This window comes from Heterodontus francisci, chromosome 25, assembly GCF_036365525.1.
Source record: "Heterodontus francisci isolate sHetFra1 chromosome 25, sHetFra1.hap1, whole genome shotgun sequence".
Lineage (NCBI taxonomy): Eukaryota > Metazoa > Chordata > Chondrichthyes > Heterodontiformes > Heterodontidae > Heterodontus > Heterodontus francisci.
Window position 1 is genome coordinate 60,402,502 of NC_090395.1, and position 21,486 is coordinate 60,423,987.

The 21,486-nt window shown below is 44.2% G+C and overlaps 1 protein-coding gene and 1 pseudogene across 1 annotated transcript in view; one reads left to right on the top strand and one right to left on the bottom strand.

Moving 5' to 3' along the window:
• Positions 1-3,332: 3,332 nt before the first annotated feature.
• LOC137384028 (acidic mammalian chitinase-like) overlaps positions 3,333-21,486 on the bottom strand; it is an 80,092-nt gene continuing 61,938 nt past the window's right edge. The window contains exons 10-13 of the mRNA XM_068057592.1: positions 12,738-12,854; positions 6,481-6,609; positions 4,938-5,091; positions 3,333-3,400 (exon numbers count right to left, since the gene is read on the bottom strand). Coding sequence (XP_067913693.1) covers positions 3,333-3,400; positions 4,938-5,091; positions 6,481-6,609; positions 12,738-12,854 — 468 coding nt within the window. The remainder of the gene's footprint in view (positions 3,401-4,937; positions 5,092-6,480; positions 6,610-12,737; positions 12,855-21,486) is intronic.
• Positions 7,116-7,224, top strand: LOC137384144 (U2 spliceosomal RNA; annotated as a pseudogene).

A 21,486-nucleotide genomic window follows, 5' to 3' on the forward strand; every position in this document is an offset into this window, starting at 1 on the left:
AGTTTGATTCAGTGGTAGAGGTCTTGCCATATGGTCAGAAGGTTTTGGGTTGAAGCCCTAATGCTGGAATTCAGCATATAATCTAAGCTGACACTCTGCAAACTAAGGGAATGCTTCATTGCCAGTTCTGCTATCTTTCGAATGTGATGTTAGACCTATTCAGATGGATGTAAAAGATCTCATGGCACTATTGGGAAAAGAGCAGAAGAGTTCTATGTCCTGGCCAACATTTATCTCAACACCCACAAAAACATGACATTTGTGGAATCATGCTGTACACTGCCGACACATCAAAAGTTATTAATTGGCTTTGAAATACTTTGGGATATTCCAAAAATATGAATTGTTACTGCTTTAATACAAGTTCTCACAAGCATAGTCTGAAACATGATTAAGTAAATTAAAGATTTGACAGATTCTTTTCAAAGGACGGGTGCAAAGTGTATCTGAATATGCAACTGCAAAACAAGCTGTATACACTGGGTGGAGAAACCGATCCATACACAATTGGACAGACTGCCTTAATCCTTTCCCTATCCAATTTCTGTCAACATCTGCCATGAAACCTGTTATTGAGTAAAAGTGCATATAATTACTACTCTTGTCCCATTGCTCTCTTCTGCTTAAACTACTATAAATATATGGACATGTATTTCTTTGTATTGTTGTAGGAACTAAAGCTGAATATTATGGTAAAATCGCACAAGCCACTGGTGAGATAGAGATGTAAGTTTCAGAAAGTTTTGACAAAGAAGTCAGAAGATTTGTCTTTTGTTTGATCACTGAGGAGGTCAGAACTTGTTGGTGGGTTTTGGTTTATGACAGCCCAAGCAGAAATAAAAAGGCCAGTCATCATCATTTAAATGCAACCTAATGTTCCACCATAATGATTGCTGGATAGCATCATTCCTAACATTCTTTGCCCTCAGCAGGAGAATCAAAATCAGATTTTATCAGTATTGTCCCTAATTACAAATCCCGCAGCCTGGTAATCTTGATCAAATAACTAGACAGGGAACCTATGGTCTTCTATTATTGTTATAAAAATTCTTTTGTGTTTGCACAATTGTGAGTGGACTTATTTCTCCCCACTCCCCCAACCTTCATGTACACAAATGTGTTTTGCACCTGCATATTTGCATGCACTTTGCACGTGTAGCTTTTTAAAAGATAATCTCGTTTTGCTTGTTATGGAAAAAAGCCTTTATGATTTGGCCATTGCTAAGAACATTAAATTAAAACTAAGTCAATATCACTCTCTCAGATAGTTTGCAACTAGCTGTTTACAATTTGGCAGTTTTTTGTATTCAGCATCTTCCTTTCATCTTAATTTAATAAATACAAGTTTTTGGAAATGGAAAAGTCATAAACATTTTACAATACAATCATCTTTTATTGTGTTGTTCTACTCTAGAAATATAATGATTGAAACAAATAAACAAAAACAGTGTTTAGTGCTCCTTTTTCTTAGAAATCCACTTGAAAAGAGCTCAACAGGAATTTCTTTCAGTACATTCTAATATTATAAACTCAATAATCGCATAACATCCAGCAAACGTGTTGAGGTGTATATACAATAAAAGCTCTTGATAAAATGCACTCACTTGCTTGAAGTTTAAGAATCACAAAATCTATTTTTCATGTACTCTTGTTCTTTATATGGAATACATAAACATGTTTAACTTGTCATCACATACATCAATCAGTCTGTTTATTAGTGCAAGAAAGGTACTTTTATTAAATTGCTACAAATACAATAGTGAAACCCAACAGAATCATCAGATATTCTCTATGTAACAAATAACTAGACAATAAGAATTGGAAGTTATGTATAATGGAGACAAATGGAATCCATTTCATTGCCATCACTGTTTTGTAGAACACGGTGACTTCAACTATACTTTTTGGAACTGCACAAAAATATTAACACCCTGAATATTGGACTTGGCACATATGCAACCCTTCAGGCATTTGCCCTCTTACACCTTTGGCTATGGTGAATTGAACTTTGTGATGGGTACAAGCTTAGCAGTCCCAAGAATGTTGCTTGGGTTAAATTGCTCATGAGCACTTTTGCTAACTGACTGATAGAGACTGTGAAGGGAATTCTGCTCAAACACATCTTTTATTGGAGAGAACCATAATTAGGATTTTCAAATAAAAATTTGAAATGCTCAATGACTTGACAGCAATTCTCATACTAAGAAGTGAAGTACAGTTAGGTAATTTCTGGTCCACTTAGCAAATAACTATACATAGTGCGGTTATATAATCTACTGCACAAATTATCCTTTAATGAAATAATTTGTCTTGCAGATGACTATTTCCAAAAGCAATTTAAAAAGGCCAACAAACATGCTCTTCTCGCCACAATTTGCAGTAAGATTTAACTTTATTTGGCAGTGGAGTATAAATAATTTAAATATAATATAATTCAATATAAATATATAAATAAATAAAATATAAATTAAATAATTTAAATATAATTAAATATAATTTAGACCATCCATCTTGGATTAAACTCTACTTTCACTTTGTATTTTCTTAATTTCATGAGGTCTCCAAACCTAAATATTGGATAATCAAAAATCCAAAGAATTCAGGTTTTGACAAACAAAAATTGAGAGCTCAATTTATTAAAATGAGATATAACAGATTAAAACTTTGAACACTGTAATCAGCATTTTAATGACATTGCTTTATGTCAGCACCTTAAGAAAACTATCTAAAGATAACATTCTGTGATTCATAGCATAGCTGTAACTAATTGATACCTTTATTAACTGGCTGATTGTTTCTGCTGATTTACCGATGTTACAGAAGTAGAAATGGTAAGTATGAGAATTTGTTGATGGACTATCCAATCAGTAAATATATTTATTTTAAATTACTATTCAAGCTACAGTTTGGTTGGAGCCCAATTCAGCATCTGAAATCTCCATCAAAGATACTTTGGGGAAGTATCTTCTAATGATACGTTGTATGAATTCGGTCTGGACTTTGTGATTTCTGTAAACACTTCCACTTACCAGAGAACTGTTTTCTCATTTCACTGGGTCAGTTGCAACATTTTCACAATTGAAGGTTTTCTGATTAGCACAAAAGAATCATATTGTTCTTATTTGTTAGAATACCATTTTACTGCTGCATTGTCTCCATTGACATTTTTAGGTTAGTTACAACAATTACTGTCTTCATCAAAGACCAGTTCTTCAGGACAGTGCTCATGAAATGTTCTCTATGAACACAGGGGCAGAATTTGGTAGGATATTCTGAGTCAATGTAAGTACAATCTTCTTTGTTGCAGCATCAATTCCCATCAATATTAGTATTTATGTTGTCAGAATTACTGTCACTACTGCCACGAACACTTTCACCACTGATGTGCTTAACTGCAATCCTAATAGATTAAGAAAGACAGCACAATATAAAGTTCATGATCTATGTATACAAAATCAGATCTTTCTGGTACATACTGAGGGTCATACATAAATATATGCAAATCTTTTCCCACTTAACAAAAACAGAGAACCTCTAACTTTGACTGTGGCCAAGCAAGAATTCAGTGGCTGAAAACTAGACAGCTAGAAGATGAAAATTCAACAATTTAATCACAACAGTTATTGTTATGTTGTTCCAGATATATTTATTGCGTTTGAAGATGGTTACACATGCATGAAACAGTGCAGAAGGTATTTTAACAGCTTATGAGTTGGGAAAATACTATTAGCTGCTCTAAGAATTAATTACCTTCCTTCATTTACACTGTTCCATTAAACTAAAGTTTTGAGTTAGATAAGTTCTATGAAGCAATTAAGGACACCCTGAGAGCAACAAATATTTCCCGAATGTAATTGCTTCTGTGTACTGAAATTTGTAGTGGCAAGTCTTTCCCTAGGTAATGACATCCATTATGAACCTAGATGCTGGGCTGAATATTATTAGCCATCTAGAGACAGCGGAGGGGCCCAACAAAATAGCAAGGGAAGGCAGTGGGGGTGGAATGCCCATCATCTACCTGATGCCATTCAGTTTTATCAAGGGTGGAGAAGGTCGAGGACGGCCTTCCCATCCAGAGGCCACTGAGGCCCTCAAGTGGCCAATTAATAGCCACTTAAGGGCCTCTTCCCCTTGCCGCTGACATTTTACTGGCGACTGGTGGGTACCTCAGCACATGAGGAGGCTGCCCAGTAGAACCAGGCAGCCCCTCTCCAGGTGTGGGTGGGGGGCCTCCTGCTTGGGCATTCTGTGGCCCACGGAGGGGCTCCAGCAGCAAAGGCTGCCCCTGCTCCAACATCCCCCACTCTACGTGCTTCACTTTGCCAATAGGGAAGGAGATACAATTGTTTCTCCTGGTGAAGAGAACCTTGGTACCTCCATGACACATGTCTCCCATCAACTGCAAAGTGATGGCTAATGTCACCTGTTGCAGCCCGAAAGGAGCCCATGGTATAAAAATTAAGAGCCATGGTAACATTGACAGTCAAAGGCAGTGCTGTCCATGCCCTGGTTTGAGGCTGGAGTTATGACTTTAGCAAATGACAAAGCTAGATAACAGCTGCCTTGGTAAAGCAAAGGCACCTGATACATTTCTGGGGGCTCCACACCTTACAAGGCCTTATGGAATCCCTGATGGTAAGACTACGTCCTGGCCTAATTTACAGTACACATGCTAAAATTACAGTGGGGGTGCACCAAAGGTCGTAGATTTTTGGCTGCAAAATTTCTACAGTTCTATTTACACTGTATGATAGCGATCTTCCATAATTTATTTTTCTGCATCCCAGATATTGCAGTTGGCATTTAAAACTCTGATAGTACAACTGTTTTAAGGTGACAGCAAGCATTAATACCACCTGTTGTACCCACATCAATATATACAGAACCCATTGGGGAAAACTACTGAATTCTAGTTGCAGTAATTATAAATATTTTACCTGAATCTACCATATCTGCCATATCAACCAGAAGCTTTTTGTTCAACCTTTTCAATACAGGGTGAATTCCCTGTTTGCAATGATCAATGAAATCATCAAAGTCAAGTGTCCACACTAAAACTCCTCCGAATTTTTTCTCCAGCAGCCAATTGATCTATAAAAGTAAATTAAGTGTCAACTGTTTAAGGACCAAATTGCTACTGTAGAATAAGCTTTCTTGTAAGATCTACTTTATATTTTCAATGGATGCTTTCTGCACACACCATGGGGTGTAGTTAGCGCCTGAATGGTTAGGGCTGAGGCTCTCCAGATATTTAGCCCCTGGCATTATTTCAATTTTAACCACAAAGAATCAAGAGCCTGCTGGTGAAGTGGACGCCCAAGTTTGGGCTGCTGCTTGTATCGCAGCAGCCCTTGGGTTTAATGTTGTCAGGGATCAGGACTTTCATAGAAGTAGTCGGTGTTGGGAATACAGGAGAAATCAGGGCCCAGGATCTGCTTGAAAGCAGAAAGAAAATCTGGGGTCAGGTCTTGAATGGTGCCAATGGGGTGGGGTTCAAAAGGGACAATCGGGTCCTTTAATGTGTGGTCAGGAGGAGCATTCCTACTGTTTCTGGCTCCACATTCAGATACTTACTTTCTTAGTTGCAGGCGATCCCTAGGGCTGGTTTTTTGAATGCAACCAGCACTGGCTGCCCCAGGCCAAACCAATCTTACAGCAGGGGACCAAAGCAGGCTTAATTAAAAAGGTTTAATGCTTGGTTTGGGCATGGGTAACTGATGCCTCTTGTTTATCCTTACCCAATATGGTGGGCCGTGTACTTATGGCCAGAAATGTGTGCACCCTTCCTGCCCGCCACATTGGCGCCTTGGGTGTCTGCGTAGCACCCAAGCATATTCCGGGCCCTGCAAGGTCCGATTTCTAGGCCATCATCTCCTATTTCCATACTCTATGAATCCTCAGGACTTCTGCAGTTTGTTTTGACCTGAAGTCAACCTGACACTGAATAAGCAACAAAATTCGTAGCCAAAAATATATATCCCCGTGGACCTAAGAGGTTACCTGGGAGGGATTGTGGCAGGCAAGAATGTACATCATTCAATAAATGAATGTATAAACACCCTATAAAGTAGGTAATTTAGTTTTCTATTAAGTTAATCATTTTCCACACATTGTACAGTATACTACAGTGGATTAATTCAGTAGGGAAATGCCAAAATGGCATTTCATGGACCATAGTTAAAGCTAGATGATAATGATGGATAAACGTAAGATGCAGCCACCTTACAAATATTTTTGCTACGAGCTTCTCAGTAAAGCTTCCACACATTTGCTGGGAATTAACACTTGGGCTCTCTCTATCAGCACTGTAACTTCAGTGGAAGATTAGTGTAAACCCCATCAATTTGGAGACTCCAAGTGGAAATTCCTGACAAATGTCTGGGAACTTTACTGAAATTAGGCCAAGAAGCAGCTGTGCAGTGTATAGAATGAACCTTGCCCTGACACCTATGTTTCTTTCCAGCAAGATACAGCACTCACTCTACCATCTATCAAACGCTTAGATATCTGGTGCTTGGACATTGTTTTCTTTGGATCTTGAGGTACAAGAAACAAATAGTTACCCAGATGTTTGAATATACTTTCTTCAGCAGCACAGTAGCTAGACTTCTGAAAGTATCCATAATAAAAACCAACACTCCACCTCTCACTGGTACATTGGCAGATAAATCAAAGGAACAATTTCTTGATTCAGGTGAAATTGAGAAACAATTTTCATGAAACAAAATCTGTGTGTATCCTATGAACGAATGAAAAATGGTGCAGAACTGATTGATCTCCACACGTATGTCCTAATATGCCTCTCCCATCATGTATAGCTCTATGCTGAGAGCATTTAATTGTAAACTTTACTTCCATCTGCTTATCAGATGTCAGAAAATACATTTCAACATAGTTTACAGGACTAATCTGTTTTGGTCCGACTCTTACAGTGTGGAGGATGGTTAAGAATAAACAGCTAATTTGACTACAAGGAGCATCAGAGCCATGCTGTGTTCACATGCATTTTCTATTATGGGTCACTGGACAGCAATCAAGAACAGGGTCACTGAATGATTTCCTCGGAGTTGGAGGGAAGTCCAGAACAAGAGTCATAACCTTAAAAGTAGAGCAAAATCGCTTCTCGGCCTTTTGGCTAAGATCAAGTGTAGTATCTGTTCTTATCAGTGCTTATTTGATTGAGAAGAGACCATGATCATTGCCTTTTGATCCTGGGGAAGCTTTGAGTAAAATGGCTATAACCAATTTTCGAGCTTCGGGCCAGGGAGTGCGCAACACCGTTCGGGAGGTCGTGAAGGACAAGGAAGGAGATGCACCGGTCGATCGCACCTTCTTCATCAAGAAAATTCTCTTCGATTGCTGCGGATTTCAAGCGACGGACGTCTTCTGCCTGCAGGATTTCCCCAGCAGTGGATACTTCGACGTGACGTTCCGGAACGTGGCGGGATGCATCAAGTTCCTGAAGGCATTCAAGGAGAAAGGGGACCGGGCTCCACTGTCGATCCTCACAGCGGAGCCGCTCTTCACGCTTCCGTCACAACGGGACCGGGTGGTGACGATTCACCTCTACAACCCCCATGTTCCGGTGGTGGATGTACTCACCTTTCTCGCCAGGTACGTCGAGGTGGCCGGCAGCAGCACTGATGTCAAGGACCCCTTTGGGATCTGGACCAGCAAGCGGCAGGTCAAGGTGACCTTGAAGGTAGATCCCAGTGGAGCCATCATCCACCCTCCCTCCAGCTTCGCTATCGGGGGAAGTCGAGGCTTCTTGGTCTACGCTGGGCAGCCCAGAGTTTGCCGCACCTGTGGCAAATCTGGTCACATGGCAGCCAACTGCAGCACGGTTGTTTGCAAGAACTGCAAGGAGGAAGGCCATCAGACCAAGGACTGTAAGCAGACTAAGTGTTGCAACTTGTGCTGTGCGGCAGGCCATCTCTACAAGACCTGCCCCAAACGTTGTCTCAGCTATGCACAGGCAGCAAGGTCCAAGGAATGGCCGGGCGAAGGTTCGACGAAGGCGTCCGCTGTTCGAAAGGAGACCAGCAACCTTCTCCGCAGTGAGGAACTTCAACCTGAGAAGGAAGGGGAGGCGGCTGAAACCAACGACCCAGCACCTACCCAGCGCCCGGAAACCCCTCCTCCACAGACAGAATCAATGGAGGAGGAGGCAGCAGATGGACAAACAGGTCAGTGGCAAGTGGTCCAGAGGAAAACCACAAAGAAAAAACATCCCAAAGCCACCACCCAAACCAGTGGCAAGAGGAGGCTCTCTTCTGAATCAGACTGCAACAACTCCTCTTCACTGGACGGGGAAATGCTGGAACGACAGCCCCTTCAAAAGAAGCGGCAGAACTCCAAGATGGATGATAAAGCATCCCAGCCCCCGGGCACTGGAAGCTGTGATGGGCCCGGCGTGGCCCAACCCCAATTCCCCACACGTAACGACGTGGCCAACGCATCTCAGCTCCGGGACACCGGGAGCAAAGACACGTCTGGCGCACCTGAGCTCTGGGAGACCGGGAGCTGCGATGTTTTCGAGGAGGAACAGATGGAAGCAGCTGAGGACAACCCAATGCTCTCTGCCTACAAGACCCCCCCGATGTCACCCGAGCGGCACAAACCCTGCATGAAAAATCAGGAGGGGTTTCTGAGCCCAACCAACGTGAAACTGCTTGCGCATACGATGGGTATGCAGGAACATCCCGAAGGGGAAGGACTGGGACTAGCGAGGACAAATGGTATGAGAAGCAACAACTAATTTTTAGTAAAAAATGGGTATAAGAATTGCTTCCATTAATGTGCGTAGCATTAAATCGACTACGCGATGTGTTTCAACCTTGGATTACCTTGCCAAGGTCAAAGCTGACCTACTGTTTCTGCAGGAGTGTGGAATACCACATCTCAGCACCTACAGGCAGTGGTCGCGATGGTGGTCCCACGGGCCATCGATCTGGTCGGGGGGTAATGACTGCCGTTCCTCCGGCTTGGGTATTCTGCTGCGGGGAGGTAACTTCACCATCTCCGAAGTTAAGGAGGTGGTGGGCGGCCGCCTCCTCGTAGCAGACGTGATGTACAACAACGCTCCGCTCCGGTTGATCAACGTGTACGCCCCGGTACAACGCAGCGAGCGGCTGACCGTCTTCCAGCAGCTCCCACTGCTGCTGGCGACGTCCAGGCCGGTCATCCTAGGCGGTGACTTCAACTGCATCATCGATGCGGCTGGACGATCCGGCAGTGACGACAGCAAACTGGACGCTACGTCCAGATTCCTAGTAGAAACAGTTAAGGATGCCAAACTGCACGACGTCTTCAGCAAACCTGCAGACGGAGCGCAGCGCAGATACACATGGTCAAGATCGGACGGGTCTGCCCGTTCCAGGATTGACTTCCTGTTTGTGTCCCGTGCTGTCACGGTCGGATCCACCGACGTCAAGCCGGTGTTCTTCTCCGACCACTGCCTCTTACTGGCCGACTGTCACTTACAGGACGACCAGCGGGTTGGCAGAGGGACGTGGAAGCTCAATGCGACACTGCTGACCCCAGAGAACGTTGAGGAACTCAAAAGGGATTACAATGGTTGGAGGACCGTGAAACCCCTCTTTGAGTCTCCAGTTCACTGGTGGGAAGCGATTAAGGAGAACATCAAGAGGTTCTTCATCCACAAAGGTGTTCAGAAGGCGAGAGAGAGACAGAGGGAACTGTCCCGACTCCAGAAAATTATGCAAAATCTACTCCGGTTGCAGTCAATGTGGGTCGAGGTCAAGGAGGACCTCCAAGAGGTGAAGAGCCAGCAGGCCTCGCTCTTTGCCAAGGAGGCCTCCAAGATCATCTTCCGGTCCAGAGTCCGCTCCATCGAGCAGGATGAGACGTGCTCGCGTTACTTCTTCCAAAAGGTACACAGAGAGAGCTCTGTTATCAGCAGCCTGAAGGAAGAAGATGGCTCGGTAACGTCTTCGCAGTCCGACATACTAAGGATCAGCAAATCCTTTTATGCTGGGCTGTATGACGCGAAGCCCACAGACAGCAGAGTCTCCCAGTCCTTCCTGTCATCTATCACAGAGGTCTTAGATGACAGCAGGAGGGAGAGACTGGACAAGCCGCTAACTCTGGACGAGCTGACAAAGGCCGTCGAGTCTTTCGAGACGAGTAAAACCCCCGGGAGCGACGGCTTACCGGTCGAGTTGTACTCGGCCCTGTGGGACTGGGTCGGTCCGGACCTGCTGGAAGTATACGAGAGTATGCTCCTGGCCGGCAGCATGTCAGAGACCATGAGAAAAGGCATCATCACCCTCATTTACAAGTAGAAGGGGGAGAGGGCAGAAATCAGAAATTGGCGGCCCATCTCACTGCTTAATGTTGATTACAAGATTCTGTCCAAAGTCATAGCCAGTCGAGTCAAGTCTGCTCTGGAGTTGGTGATTCACCCCGATCAGACCTGTACTGTACCCGGCAGGAAGATCTCTGATAGTCTCGCGCTACTCAGGGATACGATCGCCTACGTACGGGACAGGAGTGTGGACACCTGCCTCATCAGCCTGGACCAGGAGAAGGCTTTTGACAGGATATCGCACACCTACATGATGGACGTGCTTTCCAAAATGGGGTTTGGGGAGGGAATCTGCAATTGGATCCAACTGCTCTACACAAACATCAGTAGCGCAGTGTCAATCAACGGGTGGGAATCTGAAAGTTTCCCGATCAAATCTGGAGTCAGACAGGGCTGTCCTCTGTCCCCGGTCTTGTTTGTTTGCTATATTGAACCCTTTGCTGAGTCTATTAGGAAGAATGCGAGCATAAGAGGGGTGACAATCCCAGGCAGCGGAGGCACTCAGGTCAAAACCTCCCTGTACATGGATCCGCTGTCCGTGCGCAGACTGATGAGCATCTGCGACCAGTTCGAACTGGCCTCGGGAGCCAAAGTTAACCACGGCAAGAGCGAGGCCATGTTCTTTGGCAACTGGGCTGACCGATCCTTTGTCCCCTTCACCGTCAGGTCAGATTACCTGAAGGTGCTGGGGATATGGTTCGGAAGGGCCGGGGCGTGCACCAAAACATGGGAGGAGCGAGTAGCCAAGGTACGACAAAAGTTGGGCATGTGGGGGCAGCGATCTCTCTCCATTGTGGGTAAGAACCTGGTCATCCGGTGCGAGGCGCTCACGTTGTTGCTCTACGTGGCGCAGGTCTGGCCCATACCCCACTCCTGCGCCGTGGCAGTCACCCGAGCCATTTTCCGCTTCGTCTGGGGATCTAAAATGGACCGGGTCCGGAGGGACACGATGTTCAAATCTCTGGACATAGGCGGGAAAAATGTACCCAACGTGGCCCTCATCCTGATGACCACCTTCGTGTGCGGCTGCATCAAGCTATGTGTAGATCCCCAGTACGCAAACTCCAAGTGTCACTACGTGCTGAGGTTCTATCTGTCCCCGGTGTTGCGAAGGATGGGCCTGGTCACATTGCCGCGGAACGCTCCGTGCAGTTGGGCGGCGCCGTACCACCTATCCTTCGTGGAGCAGTTTCTGCGGAAAAACACCTTTGACCACCGGTCCATCAGGCAGTGGTCTGCACGGAATGTCCTCAAGGCCCTACGGGAAAAGGAAACGGTGGATCCTGTTGGATGGTTCCCCGAGCAGACCGTCAAAGTCATTTGGCGGAATGCCTCATCACCAGAACTTTCAAACAAGCACCAAGACGTAGCTTGGCTGGTGGTGAGAAGGGCCCTCCCCGTCAGATCCTTCATGCACACCCGAAGTCTCGCCCCCTCCGCACAGTGCCCCCGCGTTGGCTGTGGTGGGGAAGAGACGGTCGCCCACCTCCTCCTGGAATGTGCCTTTGCAAAGCAGGTGTGGAAAGAGATGCAGTGGTTTTTGTCAAGGTTCATCCCAAGCAGCTCTGTAACACAAGGAGTCTGTGCTCTACGGGCTGTTCCCAGGGACGCACACCGAGACAAACATCAACTGCTGCTGGAGGACTATCAATTCGGTGAAAGACGCCCTTTGGTCTGCCCGAAACTTGCTGGTCTTCCAGCGCAAAGAGTTGTCCACCACCGAATGTTGCAGACTGGCACATTCCAAGGTCCAGGACTACGTGCTGAGGGACGCACTAAAGCTTGGGGCAGCCGCAGCAAAGGCTCAATGGGGAAAGACCACAGTGTAAGGTTCCCCCACCAAGCTGGACTGAGGGGCTGGAACCATGGGAAGCCCCTCGAACTGTATCGTTAATATTCTCAATTGCTGTAAATGTAAAACTGTAATTGACATGACAATTGTGAAACGGAAGGGTTGGGAAGAAACTCATGACATTATTGAAAGAAACTGATCTCTTTTGCAATGTTTGTATTTTTTCGTGCTGTTTGGAAACTGTTTGGCAATGTAATTTTTACAGATTTTTATGAATAAAGTATATTTTGGAAATAAAAAAAAGAGTTCCTCGCCCCACTTATTTAACTTGTGGAATTGAAGCAAGTTGCTTGTCTGGCTGAGGACAGTTTCACAGCAAAGGTCAGCGATCGAACTTTAGACCGTATGATCTGTAATACCTTTGACTATACCAGGCATTGCCTTTCTCATTGGGCCACCAAGGAAGCTAGTGTGGTGTGGCCAGTACTAATTCAGAATTATTAAGACTAAGAAATATTTATGTCACAAAGTAGATCAACATAATAGAAATATTTTCTCTAGTAAACTAGCAAAAACATTAGATAAATCTGTATAATTGCATTATTATGCAAACTGTACTTTGATGTCAATACTTCGCAGGTTATCGTATCCAAGCCATATGTCACCCTTGACTGCATATGGAACTTCCTGTTCAACAATCCAACGCTTTTCCGCACCTTTCAGAAAGTCACAGATCTGTTAATGAGAAGGATTGGGCATTCTTAATATGTACTAACTGATCCCTCATGGTGAGTTGCAGGCTACACTGTTTTATCCAATATAACATGGAGTATTTTTTTTATTTGTTTGTGGGATATGGGCATCGCTGGCTAGGCCAGCATTAATTGCCCTTGAACTGAGTGGCTTGCTAGGCCATTTAAGAGTCAACCTGTGGGTTTGGAGTCACATGTAGGCCAGACCAGGTAAGGGCAGCAGATTTCCTTCCCTAAACGACATTAGTGAACTAGATGGGTTTTTACAAGTCGACAATGGTCACCATCAGACTAGCATTTTTTAAAGTCCAGATTTATTAATTAAATTCAAATTTCATCATCTGTTGTGGTGGGATTCAAACCCATGAGCCCAGAGCACTAGTCTGGCCTCTGGATTTCTAGTTCAGTGACATTACCACTACGCCACCTCATTAGTGCCACTGCTTTATTGATTTAAGAGATGAAATTGTGTCTTTAGAATATTAGATGATCTCCAGTGGTGTTGCATGGAGGGAGTGAAGACCAATAGTCGTCTTCATGTGAAAAAGAGTTAGAGGATAACTGGAGCAGGGTGCAAAAATGTAATTCATTTCTCATTTGAAAGTCACAGGGATAGAGTGTCTACAGGGGTTCTCCTAATCCACTGCTGAAACTTTAGCAAAAGATCGGCAGATACACTAAAGAAATGAATTTTTAAAAATGCTTTTCATGTGTTGCGGGTGTCACTGGCAATGCCAGCATTTATTACCCATCCCTAATTGCGTTAAGGTGGTGGCGAGCCGCCTTCCTGAATCGCAGCAGTTCATGTAGTGGAGGTATTCCCACAGTGCTGTTAGGGAAGAAGTTCCAGGATTTTGACCCAGCGACAATGAAGGAAGGGTAGGATGGTGTGCAACTTGGAGGGGAATTTGCAGGTGGTAAGCGCCTGCTGCGTTAATGTTTTGGGTGGTACAGATGATGGGTTTGGGAGGTGCTGTCAAAGAAACATTGGCGAGTTGCCACCGTGTATCTTGTAGATCAGGGCTGTCCAACCTTTTCGCATGGTGGGGGTTGGGGGGGCCACATTATAGTTTTTGTCCTACATAGGGGGTTGGTGGGAACATTTTGGGAAGATAAAGGCATTAAAAATTTCTCTATTAAAACAACAACAAATGTCCATTTTTTGTGAAGAAGCTTTAAATGAAAAGATCTTTTTACTTACTTTCTCATCATTTTATTGAACACTGATTTAGTGATATACCTGGCATTATTTTTGCTTGCACTAGTCCTCAGTCCCTGCCTGCACACTTGATGTAGCAATGCAAAGTACTCTGGATAGATGTCCCTCTTTCAGGAGTGATCTTGATCTTTCCCCCCAGCCCCCCGCCCTGTCTCTCTCCCCTCTTTCTGTGTATCTCTCACTCCAAGTTCACCACTCCCCACTGCCCGCTCCTTGCTCCACTCACCATAAATGTGCAAATAGAAGCAGACTGTGAATGCTGTCCCTCCGCTGGGCACAGCCATGTTGTGTGGGAGCGGGATCCTGACAAATCTATAGCTGCCTACTGAGGTGACTGACATTCTGGCAGTTTACATTAACAGGCTGGATGGAAACCTTTGGAAGCCGGACTCTGGCCCATGTGCCGTATGTTGGACAACCATGTTGCAGATGGTACACACTGCAAATCATTGAAGAAGCAGCTGAAGACAGTTGGGCCTACAACACTGTCCTGTGGAATTCCTGGGGCGAGATGATCTGTCTCCAAAAACCACAACCAGCTACCTTTGTGCTCGGTATGAATCCAGCCAGTGGACTGATTTCCCTGATTCCAGTTGACTTCAATTTTACTAGAGTTTCTTCATGCCACACTCAGTCAAATGCTGCCTTGATGTCAAGGGCAGTCACTATCAATTCACCCCTGGATTTCAGATTTTTGTCTGTCTGGACCAAGTCTGTAATGAGGTCTGGAGCTGAGGCAGAACCCAAACCAAGCATTGGTCAGCAGGATATCGGTGAAGTTGTCCACTTTGTCCTTATACATGAATCACAAGAAGCTAGGATGCAGTTGCAGCAAGTAATTACGGGCGGCACAGTGGTTAGCACCGCAGCCTCACAGCTCCAGCGACCCGGGTTCAGTTCTGGGTACTGCCTGTGCGGAGTTTGTAAGTTCTCCCTATGACCCCGTGGGTTTCTGCCGGGTACTCCGGTTTCCTCGCACAGCCAAAGACTTGCAGGTTGATAGGTAAATTGGTCATTGTAAATTGCCCCTAATGTAGGTAGGAGAATGGTAGGGAATATGGGATTAATGTAGTATTAGTATAGATGGGTGGTTGTTGGTGGGCTGAAGGGCCTGTATCAGTGCTGTATCTCTCTATGACAAATGGAATGTTGGCCTTTATTGCAAGGGAGATTGATAATACAAGTAGGGAAGTCTTACTACGGCTGTACAGGGTATTTGTGAGACTACACCTTGAGTAATGCGCACAGTTTTGGTCTCCTTATTTAAGGAGTGATATACTTGCATTGGATGCTGTTCACAAAATGTTCACTAGACTGATTCTTGGGATGAAGAATTTGTCTTATGAGGAAAGGTTGAGCAGGTTGGGCCTATACTAATTGGAGTTTAGAAGAATGAGAGGTGATCTTATTGAAGCATTTAAGATTCTGAGGGGGCTTGAAAGGAGAGATGCTGAGGCGCTGTATCCCCTCATGGGGAAATCTAGAACTGGGGGCACAGTTTAAAAATAAGCAGTCTCACATTTAAGACAGTGATAAGGAGGAATTTCTTCTCTCAGAGGGTCATTAATCTTTGGAATTTTCTTCACCAGATAATGCTGGAAAATGGGATTAGAATAGTTAGGTGCTTGATGGCTGGCACAGACACGATGGGCTGAAGGGCCTGTTTCTGTTCTGTATAACTATGATTCTATGACAGTGGAGGCTGGGGCATTGAATATATTCAAGGCTGAGTTAGACAAGGGTTATTTGGGCGGGGTGTGAGGTTGGTGCGTGGCAGCAGGAAAGTGGAGTTAAAGCCACAACCAGAACAGCGATGATCTTAGTGATAGGTGGATCAAGCTCAAAGAGCTGAGTGGTGTACTCCTCCTATTTCTTATCATATGAGGAAATGCCACTTGATAGCATTGTTGATGACACTTTCAATCACTTTGCTGATGATTTTAGAGTAGACACATGATATAGTAATTGGCTGGATAGAATTGAGCACCTCATGGATGCCCATTTGTGAGCTGCTAAATCTGTTCTGAATCTCATCATCATCGGCTGTCCCTCGCATTGAGGGGAGGTCTTTCAAGGTCGCTAGTTTCTGCCATGGGTCTTCAGGTGACTGAAGAAGCCAATTCTCGATCCGCAGAACTTTGGGCACATGGGGAAGGACGTCCCATGAAATAGTGGGATCTGGAGTGTAGGAGTTGCTTCCTTTTCTTTCCTTCTCTGCGTCATCATTAAGGCATTTGGACTCAAAACATAATGCAACTTGATGGACAAGTTGTTGCCACTTTGAACGATTGGTAGCAAGCTCCTTCCAGTCATCAATATCAATGCTGCTGTGCTTCAAGGAGAGCTTCAGAGGTCTTTGAAGCCTTTTCTTTGCCGTCCTCTGGAACACTGGCCATTTGAGAGTTGAGAAAACAGGACCTAGCGGGGAGACAGTTTTCAACGATCCAGACACAGTGTCCAGTCCATCGAAGTTGGTCTTGCAGGACTTTTGCCTGAATGCATGTGGAGGACAAGAAGGACACTAGCGTTTGTTTGATGGTCCTCACATTGAATCCAGAGGTGGCAGCGGAGGCGCTGTTGATGGAATTTCTCAAGCAATCTTATGCATCGCTGATACACAGTCCAGGACTCAGTGCAGTACAAGAGAATGGTGACTCACGGAGATCTTTGCTGTTAAACACTCACTGCTGTAGTTTGTGGAAGGCTGAGCTGATACAGCTGATCCTGTGTTGGATCGCCTCGTAAATGGTGGTGAGAGGTGTGGCTGCCAAGGTATGGGAAGTGCTCAACATATTCCAACCTTTCACCTTTAATATATATGGGAGGTGCAATATTTGGCTGACCAGGTGCGGGTTAATGAGTTTTATTTTAGCAAAATCAAGGGCAGGCCGCGTCTCTTGTATGCACAATTGAAGAGATAGAGAGTGGCTTGCAAATCTGGTGCAAAGTGGGGAATGACACTGCAGTCATCTGCAAACTGTAGATCATGTATATCTATGGTGGTCAGTTTAGTTTTGGCACGGAGGCATCTGTGGTTAAAATGTTTTCCATCTAAACAGTATTTAATACACCAGAGATCTTTCACGAGGTGAACAGCCACTTTCAGGTAGATTGTAAATAGTATGGGGGCTATCACACAGCCTTGCTTGACCTTAATCTGAACTTTGAAGGTGTCTGTTTCAGATCTTCCACTCAAGTCAGTTGCAATCATAACATCATGGAGCAACTGCAGGATTGTGAAGAGGTTTCTTGGACATCTAAATCTTTGGAGCGCAATCCACAGAGTTTTGTGATTTACTGAGTCAAATGCTTTGATCAGCTCAATGAATGCAATGCAGAGTTCCTGGTGTTGTTCTCGACATTTTTCCTGGATTTGTCGGGCAACAAAGAACATGTTGGAGGTTCCTCGAGAAGGTCTAAACACCTCTTTTTCCCATAGCAGGGAAAGTCATGACATTCTCCTGAATTGCCTACTTCTTGTGGCTGAGGAAATCCTCCCAGAGACAATGTGGCTTTAGACCTGCCAGAGGAACTTCCAACATATTCAGAATCTATCCTATTTAACACAGTGGTAGTGCCATAGAACACGATGGAGGGTTTCCTCAGTGTGAAGCTGGCACTTCATCTCCATAGGGATTATGTGGCAGTCACTCCTACCAATACTGTCATGGACAGATGCATCTGTGACTGGTGAGGACAAGGTCAAGTAGGTTTGTCCCTTCTGTTGGTTCGCTCACCACCTGCTGCAGGCCCAGCATGGCAGTTAGCAGTGGTGCTACCGAGCCACTCCGTGATGGACATTGCAGTCCCCTACCCACAGTACATTCTATGTCCTTGCTACCTTCAGTGCTTCTTTCAAATGGTGTTCAACATGGATAAGTACAGATTCATCAGCTGAGGGAGGGTGGTAGGTGGTAATCAGCCTTGCCCATGTTTGATCTAAAGCCATGAGACTTCATGGACTCTGGAGTCAATGTTGAGGGCTCTCAGGGCTACTCGCTCCTAACAGTATACCACTGTGCCAGTCTGTCCACGTGATGGAGGAGTCTAGGTGATTGGCTGAAAAATATCATCTAAGAGCATGACTGTTTCAGGCTGTTGCTTGACTATTTTTAGCTTTCTTAATTTTGGTACGTTCCCAGCTGCGAGAGAAGAGGACTTTGCAGGGTTGACCAGGCTGAATGAGCCCAGTGCTTCGGTCAATGCCAATTTTATTATTGTTGTTCGTAGCAGTTTTATAAGACTGAGTGGCTTACTAGGGAATTCAACAGTCAACCAGGCTGCTGTGGGTCTGGAGTCTCATATAGGTCGGTTAAGGATGGCAGATTTTCTATGAAGGTGGGCAGGACATATTGAGAGAGTGGTTAATGAAGCATATGGAATCTTGGGCTTCATAAATAGAGGCATTGAGTACAAAAGCAGGGAAGTTATGATAAACCTTTATAAAGCTCTGGTTAGGCCCCAGTTCTGGCCACACTTTAGGAAAGATATGAGTCCTTGAGGGTGCAGAGGAGATTTACGAGAATGATTCCAGAGATGGGAGATTTTAATTACAACGTTAGGTTAGAAAAGCTGGGCTTGTTCTCCTTAGAGCAAAGGAGACTGAGGGGAAATTTAATAGAAATGTACAAGATTATGACAGGCTAAGATAGGTTTGACGAGGAATATCTGTTTCCATTAACTAATGGTACAAGGACTATGGGACACAGAGTGAAGGTTTTGGGCAAAAGATGCAAGGGGAATATGAGGAAGAATTTTTTACGCAGCGGGTGGTAATAACCTGGAACTCGCTGCCCACAAAGGTGATGGAAGCAGCAGCAATCAATGACTCCAAAAGGAAATTGGATGGCCACTTGAAGGAAATAAACTTGCAGGGCTACAGGGATTGAGCGGGGGAATGGGACTAACTGGTTAGCTCTGTGGAGAACTGGCATGGCCTCCTTCTGTGCTGTAAATGACTATGTCTCTAAAGTCCCGAGCTGCTGTGGTGGAATTTGAATTCATGTTTCTAGATCATTAATCGAGGCCTTTGGATTACTAGTCCAATAACACAACCTTCTACCATACCCTGGTCATCTGTTTCCATTATTTTCTGGGGTTTCCACTAACATTACGGCAGAACATTAGGATAACCCTGTCCTTACATTAATATAATATTTTGATTTTATATGTATTTAATAGCAAAACTTACAGGAAATTGGGAAGCAGAGAAGTATAGTTTGTTGAAATACAGGCATTGGTGTTTGGAAATGCAAAAGTGAGACGCAATAGCACTATCACTAGCAGGATGGTTGTATTCGAGTGTTACAAGTTTACAATTATACATGTGCAGACACACGAATTTGAAAAGGGAGTGCAAGTATAATTAAGAAGTTTAAATATATTATTAGTTGTTCTCCTGTGGCGTTGCAAATAAGAGATTAAAAATCAAAAATAGACTTCAAGTGAAGTGGCCAGGGGATCATTAGATCAATGCACACATACACAATTAAGTCCCCACTTCTTAGTCATACACATTTTCTCATGTTCTTCCTACCAACTTTGAGTGAGCCATGGTTGGGTCTTTATTGACAAGTTTTTGTTTTTGAACGGAAGTAGCCTAGGTGAGGAGTTCACAGAATGTTTTTGGCATAGTTTCTGAGAACAGCACATTCTGGAGCCAACCAGAGAGCAGGCTATACTAGACTTGGTAATGTGTAACGAGATAGAATTAATTAATGACCTCATAGTGAAGGCGCCCCCTAGGCAGCAGCGATCATAATATGATTGAATTTTACTTTCAGGTTGAGGGAGAGGGTTTAAGACTAGAATTTTAAACTTAAATAAGGGCAATTATGAGAGCATGAAAACAGAGCTTGCAAAAGTGATCTGGCAAAGTAGGTTAAGGGATAGGTCAATAGAGATACAGAGGCAGACATTTAAGGGGATATTTCAGAATACACAGAATAGATACATTCCAACGAGAAAGAAAAATTCCAAGGGAGGACCCACCATCCACAGTTAACTAAAAAAGTTAAAGATAGTGTCAAACTTAAAGAAAAAGCATATAATTGTGCAAAGATGGGTGGCAGGTCAGAAGATTGGACAGAATATAAAAGGCAGCAACGAACGAGTAAAAGTTTCATAAGGAGAGAAAAATTAAGAGTACGACAGAAAGCTGGCAAGAAATATAAAGACAGATAGTAAGAGTTTCTATAGATAGTTAAAAAAGAAAAGTTAACAAAGTGAGCATTGGTCATATAGAAAGTGAGTCTGTGGAATTAGCAGAGGAAAAAAAGGAGAATACAGATGAATTGAGCAGATATTTTGCAGTGGTCTTCACTATAGAGGATGGAGGAACTCTGGAAAATTACAATCACCAGGGAAGTGGTACTGAGCAAATTGTTGGAGCTGCGGGCTGACAAGTCCCTGGGTCCTGATGGTCTTCATCCTAGGGTTTTAAAATAAGTGGCTAGTGAGATAGTTGATGTGCTGGTTTTGATTTTCCAAAATTCTCTAGATCCTGGAAAGGTTCCATTAGATTGGAAAATAACACATGTAACTCCTTTATTCAAAAAGGGAGGGAGACCGAAAGCAGGCCAGTTAGCTTAACATCTGTCATAGGGAAAATGTTAGAAGCTATTATTAAAGATGTTATAGCAGGGCATTTGGAAAAATTCAAGGTAATCAGGCAGAGTCAACAAGGTTTTGTGAAATTTGTTGGAATTCTTTGAAGAAGTAGCTTGTGCTGTGGATAAAGCGGAACCGGTGGATGAAGTGTAGTTAGATTTCCAGAAGATATTTGAATAGGTGCCACATCAAAGGTTATTGCAGAAGATAAAAGCTCATGGTGTGCGGGTAACATTTTGGCATGGATATACGATTGGCTAGCTAACAGGAAACAGAGAGTAGGCATAACGGGGTCACTTTCTGGTTGGCAAGATGCAACAAGTGGTGTGCAACAGGGATCTGTGCTGGGGCCTTGACTTTTTACAATTTATATAAATGACTGAGATGAAGGGACAAAAGGCATGGTTGCTAAATTTGCTGATGACACAAAGCTAGGCAGGAAAGCAAGTTGTGAAGAGGACATAAGCAGGCTCTTCTTTGGCCTCCTTATTTTTAGTTTAGAGATACAGCACTGAAACAGGCCCTTCGGCCCACTGAGTCTGTGCCGACCATCAACCACCCATTTATACTAATCCTACACTAATCCCATATTCCTACCACATACCCACCTGTCCCTATATTTCCCTACCACCTACCTATACTAGGGGCAATTTATAATGGCCAATTTACCTACCAACCTGCAAGTCTTTTGGCTTGTGGGAGGAAACCGGAGCACCCGGAGAAAACCCACGCAGACACAGGGAGAACTTGCAAACTCCACACAGGCAGTACCCAGAATTGAACCCGG